Genomic DNA, 20,835 nt, shown 5'->3' with positions numbered 1-20,835 from the left:
GACGCCCCGCCGCGTCACCCAGCGAGCCCTCCCACTGCCGCCATGGAAATGTAGTCTCAGTGACAGAGGGAGCCTCCGGGACTGCGGCGCTGATGAGCTAGGAAGGACTTCATGTCCGGGTCTGTGGTGCAGGGCGGGTCCTCCAACATCTGGGCCGTGAACAGAACCTCTCAGCTTCGGTTGGAGCCGAGAGGAATGCAGTCAGGAATTCATCACGACAGCATCTGTTGTTCCTTCACTTCCTGCTGTTTGTTTGTTTGTTTGATTGTTTGTTTGTGACTTCAGACTTCCGGTGAAGTTCACGACAGTTTAGTTGTAAATGACTGACTCATTATTTGACATGATGAGGTTCCTGCGCTGGTTCTGACTGGTTCTGGTCTCTTCTCATTTAAACTGCGTGCTCATGTTGGAGCTCACGTGCTCCTCACCTGGACAGGCGGGCTGCAGCGCCCTCTGCTGGCACGTGCAGCTCAGTGAACCTCTACCTGTCCAGCAGGTGCAGGAGGACAGCAGTGAGGTCGCTGCTGAAGGAGAGTGTTCCACCGACAGACATGCTGCTAAACAGTGACGAACTTTTCTTCATTCTTCATTCATGACTGAAGGAACAAACTGACCTGGAACAACAACACCATCTATACTGTTGTTCTTACATGCTGTTGTTTACATGTGGCGGACCCTGCCACTGAATGAGCTGAAGGAACAAACTGACCTTAAAGACAGTTTCAGACTGTTTTACTTTTGTTTTTACTTTTGTTTTACTAGTGATTTAACTGGATGTTGTCAGAGGAAAATAAGTTCCCAGAACACTGTTTGAAGCTAGAAGAGGTGGCAGGGTCCGCCACATATAAACAGTCATGTCAACAGTCTTTTTTTTTAGTTTTGTTTGTTTGTTTTGTTTTGTTTTGTTTGTTGGCAGAAAAACAATCAGCCAGTAAAGATCCTTGTCTTCTGATTAGAATGTCCACTCCCTAATGACAACGTCCCTCTTCGGGGTTTTAACACTTCCACCACCAGCAAAGTGACTAAGACTAAGAACTTTTGAACAACATGGCTGACACTCACTGTTGTGTTCTTCAGATGGAGTCTTTGAACATGTTTTCAGCTCCATCAAAGACGTTATGTGTTCACCTGTGTTAGTTGGTTAGTTTGTCAGCATGATTCTACAAAAACTACTGAATGGATTTCTGATAAACTGGGATGGACGATGGGTCTCGGCCCAGAACAGATCCCAATAAAGGGACTCTGGTTAATATTGAGAGATTGGACCTTTTGTCCACATTTGTGTTGATTTCTGATGATGATGATGATGATGTCACAGTGCCCTCTGAGTGTCCTGCTCTCTCTCTGTCTGCATGTCAGTGCACTTTGTGAACTCTGTCTTTTAGAGGTGCGATACAAAAAGGTTTCGTCTGACAGAAAACAGGTTGCGTGTGTCGTCTGAACAGTACGATGCAGTCAGAGACGTCCAGCTGTGTTCTGCTGCTCTCTGTCCAGTCGATGTTGTCATGCTGATCTTCCTCTGGTAGTTCTGAAACTTATTTCTATGAACTTCAGGTAACTTTTCCCTTCAGAATGCATGAATCATCTCAGGACTCATTGACCCTCATTTATACTCTCCTTCACATGAGCAGTGGACAGATTAGCTGAACACTGAGCAGTTATAGAATGCGACTGGTGGCAGTGTGATGTGGTGCTGAGCTCGCTCATTAATTCAGCACTGAGATGTTTAGATGAACCATTTGAGGCATAAATATCATTTATTATCTCAGCTGTTCGCCTCATTGAAAGTTCTGTAATAACACTTTGAATTCCTGTGAATCCTACAGAACCTCCCGTAAAGAGACAAGCTCATGCAAGTCCACACAGGCCCGCAGAACTCTCTGCTCACACCAATGACTCCTCACCATTGTGTGTGTGTGTGTGTGTGTGTACTGTTCATATACACACCTGTCCAGTTCAGTTAAACTGCAGCTTTGAGGCCTTTTCTCACTTTACATGATGCCTGTTGGCTTTGAGTTATTTGTTCAGATCTGATGATGACGATGACGATGACAACGATGATGTTGATGATGATGTAGACATGCTCAGAGATACCAGCGGGCCTGATGATGAACACTTGTGTTCTGGAGGACATTTTGACACGTCACGGTGTAATTAATCATATCAATGATGGTTGAATTCCATTTAGCAGTTTCATTTTCATGGTGCTGGATTTGTTCATGACGGTCTCATCTCTGTCACGGCTGAATGGCTTGGGTCCACCCGGTCCAACAGAACCATTGTTGATGTTATTAGTAACACCTGGTTTAGAGTCGGAGTCTGCTGCGTTCAGCCCGATCTCTAATAATCCTTCATACAGATTTCAGATTTTACCAACCAGGAAACATCATCAAACACTGCATTTTGATGAACTAATTAGTAAGTAAATACAAATATTTCATCAGAAATAGTAGGATAAATATTGTGTGTATTCTATTAATTCTGGAGACTGTAAATGATTGTTGTGTTGTACAGAACAGTGTAGACGGAGCAAAGATCTTGATTTCCACTGATTTTATTAATGGCAGAGTGAATATGATAAGTATATAAGTAAAAGGAAATGAACCATACTTTTACATTTATAAATAATTAAACATTAGTTATTGTAAAGGTTTATAAACATCATCCACAGAATGTTAATGATGAGCTTCACAGTTACAGAGTGTTATAAATCTCACAAATGTTTGTTGAGTGTTTCATTGTTTGTACTCAGTGAAATAAGACAAATGTAACTCTGAATGTACCACTTATTAATAACAATTGCTATGAAGTGTTCAGAATGCCAGTAAGACTGGACAGTATTGTATTGTGTGGACTGTGAGCTGTGATTATTATACATGCAGGATATGACATACATGAAACATGTGCGACATGAGCTGCTTCCTCAGACGGGCTCCATCAGATAGATCCTGTAGTTAGAAGCTTTCAGCCCCACTGTTCTTATCAAACAGCTGATGAAATTACATCTCTAAGGAACAAAACTGTAGATTTGGCTTTAACATCTTTCCTGCATCTTTAAATACTGTAGAAGCTTGAAGAATGGAAAGCACTGTTAGTCCTGAGCATCTGTTCACCTCAGGTCCGGTGTGTTAGCGCTCCAGGGCAGCACAGTCGTGGGTGGTGAACGCCAGCTCCTGGGGAGAGACGGGGGTGAGGAAGGTTCAGTGTATATTCAGGATTCAAAGCTCATGTGTTGTAAAAGGCTCATCTATTAAATACATTGTTACCTGGAGCTCATCCTGCTTAACTGATTGAAGCTGAAATGACCCTAATGAGGGTGAATGAACCGTAACTCTTGTCATGACACGGCAGCCTGGACCTCTGCAGGTCAGACAGGTGCTGTCAGCCTGTCGGCCCTCGCTGCTCAGGTGAGCACAGAACGCTTTTTAATCTGCATCACAAACCCTGTTTAGTCCTGTGAAATGACTCACTGACGAGCTGTGAACCAGCAGTCAGTCTGAACAAACCTCATCAGTGTTTTTTCATTTTCTGTTGCATCTTCTAACACTGCAGATGCTTCAACTTTACTTCACAGAGGATGTCACTGAATAGATCAAACATCATCCGAAATTCATCTTTAACAAATTCATTTGAAAACGTATGAGGTCTGTAACTGCAGTTGCTTCCAGAAAGGTACAATCCCAATAATAGAGATACATCACTGTACTTTCTACCTTAACGGCTTCATGGCACACGTGTTAATGGTGCAGCCTGGGTGTCATGGTGTTGAACTGAACTGTCTCACCCCGTGACACTTCTCTGACATGAAGATGAAGAGCTGTCTCAGAGTGACGCCCAGCTTCCTCACTTCTCTGGTGTAAGCACAGCGGCGCTGTCGCAGGCCCTCCACCAGGGAGATGTAGGTCCTCATTTTATGCATCACACAGGAATTCTGAATGCAGGAGCAGCAATTAGTGTCTGAGAGTGTGATTTACAGCTGAGGCTTACAGTCCAAATGCCACAGAGAAGAATTCAGGACAATCAGAGACAAACAACAACGCAAAGGAAACATATTTCATTTTTCAAATAATCCAACCCAGTAACAACCTGATTCACATCAAGAGGTTTTATAATATATGATAATATAATAATGAGAAATTTAAAAGTCATACTTACATGAACATCAAGGTAGAGATCCGGCATGTGTGACATGCAGTAACCCTCAGAGGCAAACACAACACAGTGAAGGTTTAAAATTCAACATTTGAGGTGAGCTAATGTGTTTTTTAATACCATATAGATTTGTTCACATTTAGCTTCCTCTGCTTTGATTTGATTGGAGCTCACTGATGCATTATTGCATAACTGTGTCTAGATAACAAATAAAAGAATAAAATAACTCCAGTCTTCAATATGGTCCTCATTACAGTATATATATATAGAAAAAATGTATAAATGTAAGAAGGAACAGAGAGCAAAGTGACAGACCAGCAGCTGACTTACAGTTTCGTAGCCCCTCTTCAGCTCTGCAGCCCACTGGGTGAGCTCTCGGGCCATGCTCAGCACCTTGCTGTAGCATGTTGGTGGGATGAACGGGTAGCTCAGCACCAGCGGCAACAAGAACGACACAATCAACAAGTGGTTAAAGCTCGCCATGACCCACTGACACCTTCTGCTCCGACAGAAAGCTGCCTTCTGTTTGTTTGTGTCGCAGCCACGTATGCGTGTGGACGGATGTCAACACACCCTCTGTTTACTCCAAAATAATTATGCAGCTGCAGGACACTGACAGCCCACGACCCATTGTGTCAGGAAGACAGAACCTCTCTCCACGGAGCAATCACAACAGGCCTGAGGAGACAGTGGGCGGTGATGTGTCGCCTCAGAGCAGCAGCACTTTTTACTTTTGATACCACAATGTAGAAATACCCAAAAGTCACACATTACTTTATATCATTACTTTGGTCAAAGTGAAAATCTCACGTACATACAATGAGTAACACAACACACAAAGTGCCAGCTGCACAACAAGAGCAATTTTGGGGTTCAGTATCTTGCTCAAGGATACTTCGACATGTAGCTCAGTTCTGCCCCAGGGGAGCTGGGATTCCAACCGGCAACCTTCCAATGACTAGTCCGCCAGCTCTACCCACTGGGATACGGCTGCCCAATAATTGTATAATAATTCTTAATGCATTAATGTGTGACAGCTGGTGAAGGTGGAGCTGACCTACTGACAGGTCATTCCTGTGTTTCCTCATCTTCAATCATCAACACACATCAGACTGTATGTGTATATAATATGATATTTCATTCTGTTCTATACAGAGGATAATGTGTTCCCCTCAAACAGAAAAGTTTTAAACTGAAGTGCTGAAACAGTAATATTGATCATGAGAGAGTTATACTGTAAATAATATCCCCATGAGGCCTTTACTGTAACACTGGCTGCTGTCACATCATGTAATGCCTCTTTAATCCACTAGATGGGGATAAATTCCCAGATTTAACCTCCACACAGCCTCCTGAGCTCAGCAGGGGTGGAAGAAGTATTCACATTCTTCTGCTGTTTAAAAGCAACAACAAAGTAAAAATACTCCAATACAAGAAGAAGTCCTGCAGGACAAATCTTTCTAAAGTTACTTGTATTATACAGAGCAACACCAGATAAAAGTGAGGGACATTCAGATGATTAGTGGACGGAGGCAAAGAAGAAAACAAAGTTCTGAAAGCTGCTTTCATTTTTCAGCTTTCTGTCTAATCTTTGGTTTTGGCTGAAATACTGGATCATTTAAATATTTATTAAAATGTAACCACGTGAAAAGGTTCAGAGGGAAACTACTGCTTTAATCTTCAAGAATGTGTTGTTGTAACATTTGTTATAATGTCTATTGTAGTAAAAGAAACAAGTAAATACATCTGTCACATACGTGTAGTAGAGCAGAATGCACAATATTTTCTTCTGCATTGAGTGAGTGAGTTAAGTATGAAATAGCATAAAACTGAAATACTCACATACAGGTAATATTTAACTTAATACTTGTATGCAGTTATTTGGCTCATTTTCTCTCTCTCTCTCTCTCTCTCTCTCTCTCTCTCTCTCTCTCTCTCTCTCTATATATATATATATATATATATATATATATATATATATATATATATATATATATATATATATATATATATATATATATATATATATATATCTATGACCAATTCTCTATACAGACACAAAAATCTCCTCACTCACAAATGTGGGTCAACAACACAGCGACATGCCGAGAGTCGTGCGTGTCACGCAGCTTCACTCCGTCTCTGTCCAGGTGTGATGTGACACCGTCATCACTCATCTCATCTCAAAGACCAGAACACTTCCTGGTGCTGCCAAACAGCCGATAAGACATTGTCCTGCTTTTGAGTGATGTTGGCCACCTCTCACAGTGTGCAGCATGAGCTGGAGGTCTGCCTCCTCCCTCCGTATGAAGATGGATGGCTCTCACTGACTGTGTGTTGGCATGATGGAGCAGCAGAAAGAGGAAGAAAATGTGCAGTGTGCACCATAAGCATACCTCCGGCCCCACAGTCCCACCGCCACTCTGCCGCTCTCCTCTCGACCTTGGCCGGCTCAGTGAACAGGGGACACATGCAACCGTGGAAGCCTTCCTAATGTGTTTTACCTTTAGTGGTTAATGGACACACAATTGAGAGCAGAGAGCCACAATCACTCATTCTGGTTTATACACATACAACATGTTACTTCTGACACTCTGAAGTGTCGGTGTGGTGCTGTGTGAGATCAGCTGCTTACAGCTGCTGCAGAGCTGAGCCCTCTGGAGGAGTAACCACCCTGAACCACATCACCTTCTGTTCCTGTGCAGAGCTGTTTACTGACAGGAGGAGAGCTCAGAGATGACTTTTTAACTTTTAGGACTGAAAAGAGGATTTATCTTCATTCCTGTTCATCAGCCTGACTGCAGCAGCGATCCACAGGGTTGAGCTGCACCGGCCATGTTGATGAAAGGTTCACTGCTCACTGGTGATGGAGGGAAACCACTTTAATTCACGAGGACATTCCAGAGATGAGAGGAGCAAAGAAGAGAGCGAACCAGCGTCTCTGGTGAGTGCTGAGTTTACACCAACACAAATGATCCTGCAGTCAAAGTTGCTACGCTGGAGGCAAACACACCGTGAAAATCTGTCTGACGTGACTCAGTCATGGTTCTGTAAGTTCACAGACACAGTAACGTTTCAAAGCTTCATCTGTGTTAAATTGTGTCTTTCTGTCCCTGAAGTAGCGTCAGGTAAGCAGATGAAACACAGCGTTACTGCACCTCCAGTACACTTGTGGACTTCTCTCACTTTGAACTTTGCTGGATGAAGTAACATAAATACAAAAGTCTAGTTGTCATTCGATGTTTGAATCCAGAGTTCCTACATGTCATATCTTTAAAACCTCCTTCTCTCCGACACTGTCAGGTATCTACCCAGGTGACATCCACACCTGTGGGCTGTCCCGTGACCAGGATCCTCTGTGCTCTGACTCAACAGCACCTGAACAGTCAGAGCTCATTATGCCAGTCAGGCATATCAGTATATATTATATATTCTATATGTATATTCTATCAGTATATTTCAGCTGTGCAAGGAATGTTGTCAACCAGCTGCTGTGAACGAAGTCTCATCATGACGTGATTAAACTTATACTTGGTGTTTGTGACACTGTTTCAGTCAGAGCAGGTTACTGAACGCAGCTTCATGGAAGTAAAACGTCACTATGATATAATCCAGCTTTGTGCTACATGTTTCATCCTGAATCTGATGCTGCAGGGGACACTAACTTTTATTTGTGTCTGAGTGGTGAGAGACAGGACAGGGACAGCAGCAGCTGAGCCTGAACAGCAGCTGAGCCTGAACAGCAGCTGAGCCTCAGCAGCCCATGAAACGTGCCTCTCCGGACGCACGCCGGTGTCCAGACTCGTCACACAGGCGGCGATGTGGAGGTCAGTCCGTCATCAGCGCCGAGCAGCTTCCCCCCCGGTCAGTTTCCTCCGTCCTGTGTCCTCTTGTCCTCCAGAAACAACTGATTTCGCATTGCACTCACTCCGCCGGCGCACCCCGCAAGTCACGTCTCGCTGTGCGGTTCCGTTGTCCTCCGTGCGGGCTGGCGGGTGTCCCGGCGCATCGTAGTCCGACCAGCGGACAAGTGACGCTGTGAGGTGCACTGTTGCTCCCGTGTCGCCTCACGTCTCTGCAGCAAACCGGGCTGGAAATGGTCCCATGCTCAACTACCCGGCGGCGCACAGAGGTAGGTGTCCACAGCTGCCCCGCATGGATGGACGCAGGGGGGTGGGGGAGTGCGGGGAGTGCGGGGTGCTTTCTATTCAGCGCATGTTTCCTCCATTTGATCAGATAAGAGCTCCGAACACAACGTCCTCTGCGGGAGCTCAGCACTGCGCACTACTTTGTGATATATCACTGAATCCACAGAGGGAGTATTCAGACGAGACCGTGCAGGGCGGTGCGGTGCGGTGCGGTGCGGGAGGGACATCCAGCCACGGTTTCCCCTGCGGACTGTCTGCTGATGATGACTGGAAGTTTTCTCACGTATGCCTCATCTCATAAGTCAGGTCAGTGTTTCGTTCTCTGTTCGACAAGCTGCCTTCAGTGCAGGAAGTGATGGATGTACTGAAATGTTGCCAGTAATAAAAATAATGATGGAAACTTTGTGATGCTGTGGCAGGAATCTAACATCAGAGCTGCACGTGTCTCACATCACAGCGCTGCAAACATGTTGGAACTGATTTAAACTGATCCAGTGTCCAGAGAGGTGAAGTGTTCATGTCACACAGTCTGTAAAATATCCAGCTTACATCTTTTACTCAACCACATTGATAGATCACTGCAAAAAAAGCGTGTTTATCAGCGGATATATCGATATCTAATGTTTTCTCGGTGATGTGGTACCAGTGGAGCTCTGACCGACAACAACACTTATACATACACTACTATACTACTACTAGTAGTGGACTACTACTATACTTACAATAACAACATGTATTTCAGATTTCCAAAAAGCCGGCATGAGCTGCAACCATTAATCAATCAGTTCAATTAATTGCCTACTATTTCACTGATCGATTGATCGATCTATTTGAAACATATTTATTTATTTTGCAGAAGTGACTCTCAGGTTTTTGGGCTGATGCTGGTGCAAATATTGGAGGTAAAACACAAAATGATGTTGTCCAGAATACCACACATGTGATCATCAAACACATGTGATAAAGATATGTTAAAGTTTCTAACTACAGTGCGCATAAACAGCAAACCTCTCCTGTTCTCTCATTATATCAAGCCTCGGTTTTTTTCTGCATTTTAATATCTAAAAAGAATGTTTGTGTGTGTACGTGACACCAACATATTGTTGATTGATCAATATCAGCTGATAATATCTATGAGTATGAGTCAACTGCAAAGTTCAGTCTGTCTGTAATCTCTTTGTTGTCATGTAGTTTATGGTCTCAGTAGTGAACCAGCGATGTCCACAAACACTTTGTGGAGCTTCATATTGGTGGTAAGGGAGCTGAAATTAGATCCAGCTATCGACTCACGACTGCTGCCTGTATCTAGATCCATGGGATGAAAAAGGAAATTGGTTCCCAAATAAGTGCGTCCAGCTCCCTGTGAAGCTCCAACCCTGCTCCTGTGATTACTGCTGAGCTGAACATGTGTACTTCAGATGCTCTGCAGGAGCTCTGTGCTAAAACACGTCAGTGTTGACCCATTGTGAGCCAGATAACAAGTGCTTTTGTTCCCCTTGACTAGAAGATTTTGGATGTGCCAGACCTTCATGATTTTTGGAATTTGCTCAGCAGATTATTTCATCCAGCGCTGTCTAAAGGCTGGGCAGGCTCACATCGGTCCATGAGCCCGGGTCACGTAACATCTTAACACTTCCCACCAACAATCACCTATAACCCAACATGTCTTGTCCTGCAGGCATGTCTCGTTTGAGTTATTGCTGACACCGCTACACTTCCGGAGGTGGCAGGGCTTCAGCTGTCTCGGTCTACTTGTTAAACAACGCGTGGTAATCATGAAAGCTTGTGTCCTGCAGAGGGCAGCCTGAGGGATCCATTCACAGAGCACAACACCAGCAAACCATAAATCAAAAGCCTCCTATTTAGTTCTGTTAATGTGGAAACGGACCATGCCATTCATCACACATGCGCTGTAGACGATGCTCCACTGGGACGACTTTCTGATTAAGGTGTAAAAATTGATGCATGACACATGAAGGATGGAGGAAAGGGAGCAGAGGGGAGGAAGAGTTTCTTTCCTTTTAGTGTCTGAGAATCAAAATGAAGTGTGTCTATCTTACCACTGATCTATATGAAGAGCTGGTCACGTGTCATGGCTCTGCCTCTCTCCCTCCCTCCCTCCCTCCTTCCCTCTGTCCCTCCCTCCTTCCCTCACTCACTCTGCCGGTGGTGTCATGTTTTCCTGCCTCCCCTCACAGGTTAGACTCTCAGTCCACAGAGGGTCACAGCCACAAACACATCAGCCACCTTCCTCTTCCTCCTCCTCCTCCTGCTGGCTGGCAAGAGACGTCCGTCTGCCTGCGCTCATCTGAACGACAGCGAGAACAGACAGCAAACTTACGCTGTAGTGATACTGCCTGTGTGAGTGTGTATGTGTGAATGTGTGTGTGTGTCAGCGCTTCAGTGTTCCCTCAAGCCTCCACTGTCTGTGTGTGTCTGCAATGATGTGTGGTTGTGTCAAAGAAGAGTCAGCAGAAGAGAGCCAGCTGCTGTGTGTGACAGCACGTGAGACTTAGTGTTAGTGTGTGTGTGTGTGTGTGTGTGTGTGTGTGTGTGAGACAGAGCAGGGTGTTAGTGTTGACCAGGCTATGAGTGTGTCTCAGAGGGAGAGGCCGGTCGATGTTTAGAGGAGCTGAGGGGGAGCAGCAGAGGAGAGTCAGTACGAGGAGCAGCCATGGGGCTCGGACAGTCCAGCAAGGCTCCGGTCACGGACGACACAGACGAGGGTGAGTAATGAAACATCCACAATAATTTGTCTTTTCTTTCTTTCTCTACTTTTGTGGCTCAGCTTGAGGGAGGATGAACAGGGAGGAGGGGTAAAAGGTTGTTTTCTGCTGTCTTATCAGCAGCTGAACTTCTTCCTTCTACCTGCTGCAGTTAAATCCACTGGCAGTAAAAGGTCTGACTGGTGTAATGCTCATTAGGTCTGCCACCGTCCTCTCAGCCACAGAAAAGAGTTTGAAGATGTTTACTGAACTCTTCTGGACATTCATTCACTCAGATGTTGGTTCACGTGCATCATTGTTCCAAAGAGACCGCTCGTCATCAGAACAGCTTCGGAGGGAGTTATTAGTGTGATTGGCGAAGCGCTCTGTCTGAATTTATATTCCCCTTCTGTGTGGCATGAGTAGATAATACAATGTGAATATATTATATACCCTGGCTGCACCCCAAGGACTTGAAATAAGTCAGTGTTACATGAGTCAGTGTTGAAGTCTGAGGGTTTCTGCTCCTTCTGTTTCTGATGTTTCACTGTCGCTCATTTTTAAGAAGTAGCAGACTGGATTATTAGTTTTTAATTCCATTATTATCTTTGTAATTTTATTTATTTTGTAAATCTGCTAAGATATTTCACCAGGCTGAGCAACATAACTTTACAATGATACTGGAACATGAGAGGCTCTGGCTCTACATTACCAGTCGCCACACTTTTGGTCAAAATTGACTTATAAGTGAAATTAAACTTTGTTAGGTCTCTCTTGTGACAAATCTTAAAGAATCTTAATGGAAAAAAGCTTCTGTATGTAAAAAACCAAGACAACCATCAGTAAGTGTGGTGACCACGCTCTGCCGTGGTTTCCTTAGCGACAGCCTCCGTAACAAGGGTCCGTGACGTTTGGACCCGATCATAGTATCGTATTTAATATCAGTGTGATGGAATGAGAAGAAAACAAGCAGCAGCCTGTGGTCTCTGTACTTTGCTGTTGCACGTCTTAGAATATATATCATTTGAAATAATACAAATGCAGAGTACAGATAACTTGGAGAATACGCTTTTAATTTAATACAAAACTTTTAAGCTAATTTTCTCTGTTTTATAGTTAGCATAGTAACTGCAGTTAGCCTTTGTTGTACCTCGATATCGACATGCAACAGCATAGTGAGGACTATTGGTCCTTTCACTAAATATTAACACAATTAGATTTCTGATCAATAATAATCAGAAATGTTGATCTAAAGACAGAACAGCTGAGAACAATACATCACTCGACTGCAGTGCGTCCTTTAAAAAGCCAGCAACGGCCGACACATCAGTTCCGCTGAGCCGCTCTCAGCCTCACTGTCCTGCTGACTGATCCAAAGAACCGAACCTATCACCATATAGAATATCAACATCATGCCCAGCGTTAGTGTATCACTATATCATTACTGTGTGGCAAAGTCAAATCTTTTTTCTGTATCAGATTACTACCGCACACCTTAATGGATTCTGTATCTTTCACTCCCTATCAGAGAGGAAATCATTATTCATGGTTAACCTCACTGCTTAGTCATCGAGCGTGCTGTTCTGGAAATGTCACTCACAACAGAGCTTCCCCGAGTTAATGCAACAGTGCACCTTTCCTGACTTCTCCCTCACAAAACAGTGTGGGCGATGTCACCGAGTAATAAACAGAGACACGTCACTTTTGAATTGTAGAAAAGCCCCGCTGGCTGAAGCAAAGTAATCCCCACGCAGATGAGACTCACGTCAGACGCAGGCAGGATTCTCCCTTTGATTCTGGAGGTGCCGGGCGGGTCCGCTGCATCACACGCTCGCTCCCTCTGAGAAGCAATAAACATGCAAATTGAGTTTTCAGTTTTATACTTCAGGGACGTTAGAGGTTGTTTCAAGGTAATATTGACGGCGGAGGTTGGAGTTTATGTTTGTCTGTTAATTTGACAGTGAGCATTAATAAATGCTGACATTTCAAAACAATACTGTCAGTGTACATAAATGCACTGAGGGCGTTTTCATCTGCAACTCCTGCACAGCCAAAAAATACCTCAACAGTCTGAAAAAGAGTTGTTAGAAAAGTTATTAAATTAAGAACAGTTCCACTTGTGTAGAAAAACCTCTGTGTTGAGCTTCACAGAGAAATCCACACTGTTCCAAGCTGTTCAGGTGATACTGTGACAGATACTTCTGTATCTTTTGTCAGACAGCAGCAGGATAAACAGTTTTAGCAACATTTTGATTTATTTTATATTATTTTTTTATTTTTGTGAATGTGTTTAAGAATAGCCTAAATTAAGACACAGATGCAAAACAAGCTACATGTCACATCCATCGGCAGAAATGTAAGAAAAAGAAAAAAGAAAATTCAATCAGTTTTCTGGCAATTGGATAATTTTCACTGCTGCTTTCAGAGCGTAGAGACATATTTTGTATTTCAGACTCAACCCGTATCAGTAGATTTACAGCGAGCTGTGTTCTGTGCATCAAGGTGAACCCTGTCAGGACATGTTTATCTCCCCGGAGACGGATGTGTGGGCCACAGGTGCTCCCTGTGAGACACATACGTTTCCACTGTGTGCAGCCAGCAGCCTCTGCTTAATGGACGGGCTCTGTTTACAGCTCATGATGCTTTTATTCACATTGCAGTGGCACCAGGACCCTTGGGTTCAGTTGTCAGAGCAACAGCGTGACTGTTGATGTTCCCACGCCGGTAGGTCCTTAAGTGATTTCCAGGTCTGAGTGTGAGAGGTGGGAATAAGAGGAAGGAGGAGGGCAGCAGTGAGCACACAGTTACAAACGCCATGTTCACCAGTGAGACAACAGCTTAATGTCTTTTCTTTGTCCTCATCACCAGAACTGTGCGTCACAGTTGAATCTGGTTGAGACAGACTCGTCTGGTTGGTCTATTGAGTTACAGCTGCTGAAGCTGAAGAACCGAACCGGACCTGTCTTCTATTTTAAAGCTGTAACTCGGTCCAATGCAAAAGCAAGAAATGCAGACCTGATGCAGATCTGATTTCACATCTGATTGCTTTTAACAATGAACACTAACCAGTAAGGTGTCAGAATACAAGTTAGTAACATTTACTTTTTGATGCCATCCTGCTGCTGGAGATACTCACCAAAAGCACCAAATGTGTATTAATCCACCACATAAAGTAGTCCCAGCCCAGAGTACTATTTACTCCTCTGAGCCCACCAAAGATCTGTTGTTGTGTTAAAGATTCAGGTCGGCAGTGGGAATGAATGTGCTCCGGCTGAATGCAACAGACAGCTGGAGAGCTGGAAGTTACTGAGAGACATTGTCATATTGTTGGTTTTGGGCTTTTCATCTGACTTGTTGACAATGTGAACATATCTGCTCTAAAGATGAAATAATGCAGGTGTTCACATGGAGCGTCCCTGTCTGTTTAATGTACAACACAGACGTCAGTCAGGCTGAGGGCGGGACTGAATACCAGTTCTGGGACTTGGAAGCTTCAGTGAGAACTGCTGGTGAATATTCCAGGCGCTGACATCAGGGGAGTACATGTCAAACTTGCTCATGCTCACTATTCACCTGTATACTTTGCTATTATTCTAACAGTACCTGTGTTAACATGGACATGATTTCTTCATTCTGATTGAAATCATTCAGATAAAAGATTTCTGCTCAACTGTTCAGATAAGATGAAATAATTAGGGTCTGGTGTTTGATGCATTCTGCTTCCTCGTCTGATTTTCTTCTCTTTTGGTGCACCTCTGATTGAGGTGTTTATATGGAGCATTTTTATCCTGTTTGGGCTTTTAAACCAATCATAACCACAATATTAGGCTCAGTGTAAATGCAGATCATGACGCTAATAAGAGACAAGGAATTAGGGACAATTTTGCAACCTCAAAAGTCACAAAAGTCTACTCAACGTGCGAGCGAGTTCTGAGCAGTGGTGTGTTGGGGGAAGTGAGGAAAGTGGTTTTGTGGAGCTCCATTTTCTCTGATCAGTCTTTTGCCTCTTTTTGGAGGCAGCTGACGCAACATCACCTTCTTTGAATATTAATTTCGGACATCGATTACATGGCAAGGGTGGAAGCTTTGAAGATTTTCGGTCAGCTGAGCTCAGTTCTTCTCTATATTCCGTAACATGCAGCTTTCAGTTTGTGTGATGTCATCATGTGGACAGTGTGGGCGTCTCTACAGAGGTTTACCTGCAGTTACACCTGTTTGTCAGTTTTTAAGTATGTGAGAGTCTGTAGTGTGGATGCTGGGCCAGAAATAGTGAGCACTTTTTGTCAGCTTGGTGCGATGATGAGACAACTTCTGACAGACAGAGAGAAAAAGTCACACATAACAGTACAGTCATGCAGAGGGCACGAGAGGCTGCGCCGACCCAACACGTGTGATTACTTCAATCCAAACCCATTTGCATCTGCCAGTCAAATTCCATTTGACGAGCAGATGATTTCCTCGGTTAGTTTACGCCACAGAAAGACTATCAATGTGTCAATTCCATGCGTGTGCAGATTTCAATCATTACACGCTCTGTTACTCATGTGTCCATCATTTAATACAGCACATTAAAGCATTCAGTGTTCTGCTGGTAAAATATGACAGCCTCCATCTCAGCCCTGCCTCTGCCTGTCAGTCTACCTCCTCCCCTCTCATCCACGGCCACAGCTGTCTCTCTGAAAACCCATCAGCAGCTCAGCGGGAAAATGACCATGTTGATCACACACTCCTGTGTGTGTTTGTGTGTATATTAATTACATACAGTGCCATCTGTAAGTCTGTGTGTGTGTATGTGGTGTGTGCGTGTGTGTGTGTGTGCACTATAAAGGCTTCATATGGTCCTCATCAGAGAAGGTTGTGTAAACACTCCAACACAGATAGTGTGAGAGGAGGAAGTGCCAGTGAATCGTGACTAACAGAGCATAACATTAACTGTCAAATGCAATAGATCGAGTGACTGCAGGCAGAATCCGTGTGTGTGTGTGTGTGTGTGTGTGTGTGTGTGTGTGTGTGTGTGTGTGTGTGTGTGTGTGTGTGTGTGTGTGTGTGTGTGCGCGCAGTCAAAAGAGAAGCAGGTGATGTTTTCAGTCAACATTTTACTTCCAGTATACGAGTGGATATATTTGGTGAAAGTAATCACAGGAGTGCAGAGTGGGCAGCAGCTGTTCATCCAGAGAGGGAAAACCGTCTGTCCTTGTTGTCATGGAGGCAAGAAACAAACAGCCCCATTGCTTCCGATTGGCGATAAATGTTGCTGATAGATGGAGAGTAAGATGAGCTGTGTGTGTGTGTGTGTGTGTGTGTGTGTGTGTGTGTGTGTGTGTGTCTGTGTGTGCATGGATAGGATATGTCTTTTGTCCGGTGTGAAATCATGGAACTGTCACAAAAGACGCCTCTGTGCTGAAGCCTTTTCCAGATCTGGACTTGGTGACGTCAGTGACCTGCGGCTGCCCTGACGGGTTCGAGTGCCTCCATCTTAGTTCCACTGAGCTCAAAGCAAACCTCACAGTGAACCGACTGTAACTGTACTGATACTTCAGCTTCATGTTTTTTCCATCTGAATGATTCTGTGACCTGGTTTTCATTTCAAAAGTGTCATTTTATGTCTTTTGAAGTATGAAGCTGCCTCAAACACTTTTTATTATTGAGCACATTTTCATACTACTCTTCATTATTATTTACAGTAGGATATGTTGTTTTAATACCTGCCTTTACCCACTCAGTCTTTATATTCACTCTACTGATTATTATTTATCAGTACATTTTGTTTTCTAGTCACAGGAAGTCATGTGATGTGTTTTTGAGGAGATTTATAGATATGGAGATACACTGCCACTCAAATGTTTGGGGTCACTTAGAAATATCCTTATTTTTGAAAGAAAAGCACAATTCTATTTCAATGATTGTGTGTAATTTTCATCAACCAACAATTTCTGCTCTTCTGTCTTTCTCGCAGTAAATTTCGACCACTTCCAGATCCTGAGAGCAATAGGAAAAGGAAGCTTTGGAAAAGTAAGTCCATGTTGCCAAAGTTATTGTCTTTTCAAACCACAGAGGACTAAAACATGAATCCATGTTTGTGGAGAAACAGTGTTCTGGTACGTCTCAGCTTCATGGTTCATCACTCTGTGAAACACAAATATAAACTAGTATCCAATCAAAAAGGAAAAAGGAAATAAACAAAGAAGTCAAAAAGTTTGCAACAAGTAACATATGAACGTCACTGTAATAACAAACAGAAGAAGAAGAGGTACGGTCAGCATCAGTCGTCATTAATCAGCTCCAGTCTGATGGCGGTGATGGAAACATGACACCTCAGGTGACACGCTCATCTTCACACCTCATCAACACCGTGACAGGAAAGCTCCGGACACTGCTGCATAAATAGTTTTCCATCCATCTCTGTTCAAACAGGACACGTTTGAAAGAAAGACTGAAGTAAAAGATCTTCTACTAAGATTTACCGACTGATTCAACTGTTGCATGATTTCTGGTTTCGATCGTGACGTCAAACATGACACAGCAGAAAAATGACCGCAGAGTCACAAAAGGACATTTATGTGTCATTTGTGTGACTTCTAGATGATTTACTTGATCTGAAATATGTCAGAAAACTGTGAAAACTTCCCAAATAGATATTATTACAAAACTGCATGTTCTGACTAAAGCATTATTGATTTTACGATCACATCTGACAAGAAACAGCAGCCTCACAATGCTGAAGCTGGAAACAGAGAAGTTAAGTTGTGCTGGAAAAATGACGATTAATCAGTTATCAAAAAAGCAGGAGAGTACTTATCTATTGATCAACTAGTTGTTTTGAGGCACAGAGGCATGTGGATACCAGGTGCACCACATATGACAGATGGACCACGTCCCCTCTCTGTCAGCACCACATCATGCTTCAGTGTCCTGAAGCTTTCCAGTTACCAGCAGCCCCACAGGACAGAATCTGTGCTGAAAGCAGTCATGTTTCCTGTCGCCGTTAAGCCGTATAGAGCAGAGTACTTCACACCAGCGCTTACCCAACATGTGATCCCAAACAGTGATACACATGTGCACGGTATGCACAGACATACAAAGCGTCTACACACTGTGTCCAACATCAGATAAGCAGTCTAATCACAGTCGATGGCAAGCTGTTCAATGGGAGGAGTGATGTGATCAGGGTTTGGCTGATTAACTGTGCCAGCTGGTCCACAGATCACTCTCTTAGATAGCAGTAATCACTGGCTTATTGACTTGTCCAGCACAGACAAGCACAGCTACAAATAAATATGGGGTATTACACTGCTGCATATTGAAAACAGTGTCTGTTCTCAGACACGTCGTCAGAAGGGTAATCACGTACAGTTTGATGTGCACACACAGTGACAGCTGCCCACACTGCACCAGGTGTTGTGTTCAGCGTTTTGCTGCATCACATTTATTTCAGTATTTATCTCACTGGTGCAAGAACACTGAGTGCTGTTTGAAAGTGTTTTTATGCAATTTTGAAAGAAAAGTCCACATTCCCCACTGACACAGAAGCTCTACTGAAAACCAACATGATGCTTCTCAACTCTGAGCACTGGTGTGAAAAGTGTAATGTCTTAAGAGGAGATTCAGTCAGTGACCACATGCAACATAGGCAACATGTTCTGGTCATTCACTTTAACACTGCATGAGTCTGAAGATGTATCCGTCACACTAACGTGGGTGGTGATGAGCGTAAACCTGCTGTACTGCATCATTTCACATCAGTGTCTCAGTGCGTCACACGAAATATCAGGATTTGTATCTTTCTATGAATCAAGTTACATAATTAACTACCAATAATATTGGACATATAAATACTTTCCAGCCTCACTTTTACACATTGTATATTTTTGACAAGAGGTATGTTGATGTTTGTGATATATAATCATGATGTTTATCACACTGGATGATGTGTTAGTGATTAAAGTCACTTCTAACATCCTTGTAAGGAAGTAAGTGCTGATCAGGACTTTTGAGGCCACTGAACAGTTGCAACAAGCAGTTTCTTGTTGTTTTTTTTAGTGATTATCATTGAGTAGATCAGTAGGTTCATCATTTTGTGGTTGTATTGACAGATAATGTGATTCATGACTCGTGGTTATGATTATTTTTGCATCACAATTTTGATTCTCACCAAAAAAAATATTATATAAAAATAATATACAGTATATACTAAGACTTGTAATCTGTCTCTGCAGCACCACAGTAATTCATCATAATGTTCGTTTGTCACACAATTTACCTGCACTTAGTCTTATTGATATTTAGATTATATTAGTATTGATTGTGTTGCCCTAATTTTTACTTATTAGTAGAATAATCAAATGTGATTAAATTGTTAAGAAGTAAGTGATTATTTTTCTGTTTAAAAAGAAAATTGGTTTAAAACAAAATGAAACATTATCTTGATTGTGTAACAAACATGATCAAGACAAAATAAATGGTATGCAGAACTGGAAATGAACAGAATGTATTTACTGTCTCTGCTGCTGTTGTTGACTTTGTATTAACGTCTTTGTGCCTGAACTGATCTAAACACCAGACACACACAGATACAGGCAGGTAAAGAAGGAAGACGTGAGCTTTAATGCTGATAACAAAAGTCCAACATCCAAGTTACAAAACAGCAGGCCAAAGGAAAAAAAAACTAAACTACACAAACAAATAAGGACAAACCAGAAGCAGCTGGCTGATCAATCAGAGAACGCTTACGTGAAAGCACCAACATGCACTGTGTGAATAAAGTGTTCACTTTTTGTCACAGCGGATCAAAATGAGGGAATTAACTCATGTGTGATCTCATCAGGTCTGCATTGTACAGAAGAAGGACACCAAGAAGATGTACGCCATGAAGTACATGAACAAGCTCAAATGTGTGGAGCGGAATGAAGTGCGGAACGTCTTGAAGGAGCTGCAGATCATGCAAAACCTTGAACATCCTTTCTTGGTCAACTTCTGGTAAGCTACCCATTGATTACAGAGCGCACATTCAAATGTTGTGTATCAGGTCTGGAAGGTTCTTTAGGAAATGAATTTTGCTGCTTTTTGAATTCAAAGACGGTCTTACATTTCTGTCTGAGAGACTGACTGAACCTCCATTACTTAAACATGTGTAGAAAAGCTGCTGCCATCACCCATTAGAGCGAGCGCTGGGTCGAGGTGTCGTCCACTGAGGAACACTCACAAGCCTCCGTCCGCGTCATCTCACCCTGCAACGCCGCTAAAAGGAAAATGTGGTTTGCTCGCTGATCCAAGCTTCATCTGAGCCTGGCAGCTTCTCGTTCGCCTCGCCACAGTTTGGGTTTGAGGAAGTCTTTCGCTCAAGGTTGTAGCAGCTCATTCATACTCTAATGCGCCGATCTTAGATGACTCGTCAGGTAATTTTCATCAAACCACTCATCATAATTTGAAAGCCCAAGCTTACGGAGCACCAGGAATTGTACTTTTGCGGTGATAAGCGTGGATGTTGAGTTTCTGTCTGGAAGGTGTCATTAATTCTTGATGAGCACTCCCACTGTGCAGCGTCTAAGAGCCAGTCACTCTGGATTCCTGTGGAGATGTCAGTCAGACGGTGATGAATAACTGCTATCGTCATGTGCTCCACTTTAAAACGTTGAGGGGAAACCCTTTATTTTATGTATTGACCTTAACAAGGCGTCCTCACTTTAGGTCCAGTAGCTGCAGTACAGTTAATAATGCAGATATTAGAAGGAGATGTCAATCTTAATAAAGCTAAACAAAAAGCTGACAGTGACATAGTTAAACTCATTAAATGTGTTTGTAATGTGTTTGTGTTTATAGGGCCAATGTAG

At 43.1% G+C, this 20,835-nt stretch overlaps 2 protein-coding genes across 4 annotated transcripts in view; one reads left to right on the top strand and one right to left on the bottom strand.

Annotated features, from left to right (window-relative positions):
* Positions 1 to 802: 802 nt before the first annotated feature.
* zmp:0000001268 (CYTL1 domain-containing protein) lies at positions 803 to 4,771 on the bottom strand. Its single transcript, XM_037119811.1, has 4 exons — positions 4,483 to 4,771; positions 4,156 to 4,200; positions 3,785 to 3,931; positions 803 to 3,173 (listed from the first exon to the last, which is right to left on the bottom strand). The coding sequence occupies exons 1-4, from the start codon at positions 4,633 to 4,635 to the stop codon at positions 3,129 to 3,131; spliced, it is 390 nt and encodes a 129-aa protein (XP_036975706.1). The 5' UTR covers positions 4,636 to 4,771; the 3' UTR covers positions 803 to 3,128.
* A 3,006-nt stretch (positions 4,772 to 7,777) lies between these two features.
* The window catches only part of stk32a (serine/threonine kinase 32A), a 68,577-nt gene continuing 55,519 nt past the window's right edge, over positions 7,778 to 20,835 (top strand). The window contains exons 1-6 of one of the 3 annotated variants that reach the window (XM_037120692.1): positions 7,778 to 8,284; positions 8,389 to 8,606; positions 10,499 to 10,661; positions 10,863 to 11,026; positions 16,962 to 17,017; positions 19,830 to 19,981. In XM_037120692.1, coding sequence (XP_036976587.1) covers positions 10,975 to 11,026; positions 16,962 to 17,017; positions 19,830 to 19,981 — 260 coding nt within the window. In that variant the 5' untranslated portion in view covers positions 7,778 to 8,284; positions 8,389 to 8,606; positions 10,499 to 10,661; positions 10,863 to 10,974. Of the gene's footprint in view, positions 8,285 to 8,388; positions 8,607 to 10,498; positions 11,027 to 16,961; positions 17,018 to 19,829; positions 19,982 to 20,835 lie in introns of all 3 variants that reach the window. The other 2 variants (XM_037120691.1, XM_037120689.1) reach the window with 2 other exon arrangements.

This window comes from Acanthopagrus latus, chromosome 13 (genome assembly GCF_904848185.1).
Source record: "Acanthopagrus latus isolate v.2019 chromosome 13, fAcaLat1.1, whole genome shotgun sequence".
NCBI lineage: Eukaryota > Metazoa > Chordata > Actinopteri > Spariformes > Sparidae > Acanthopagrus > Acanthopagrus latus.
Note: the sequence above shows the minus strand (reverse complement) of the source record. Positions and strands in the feature narration are given on the sequence as shown.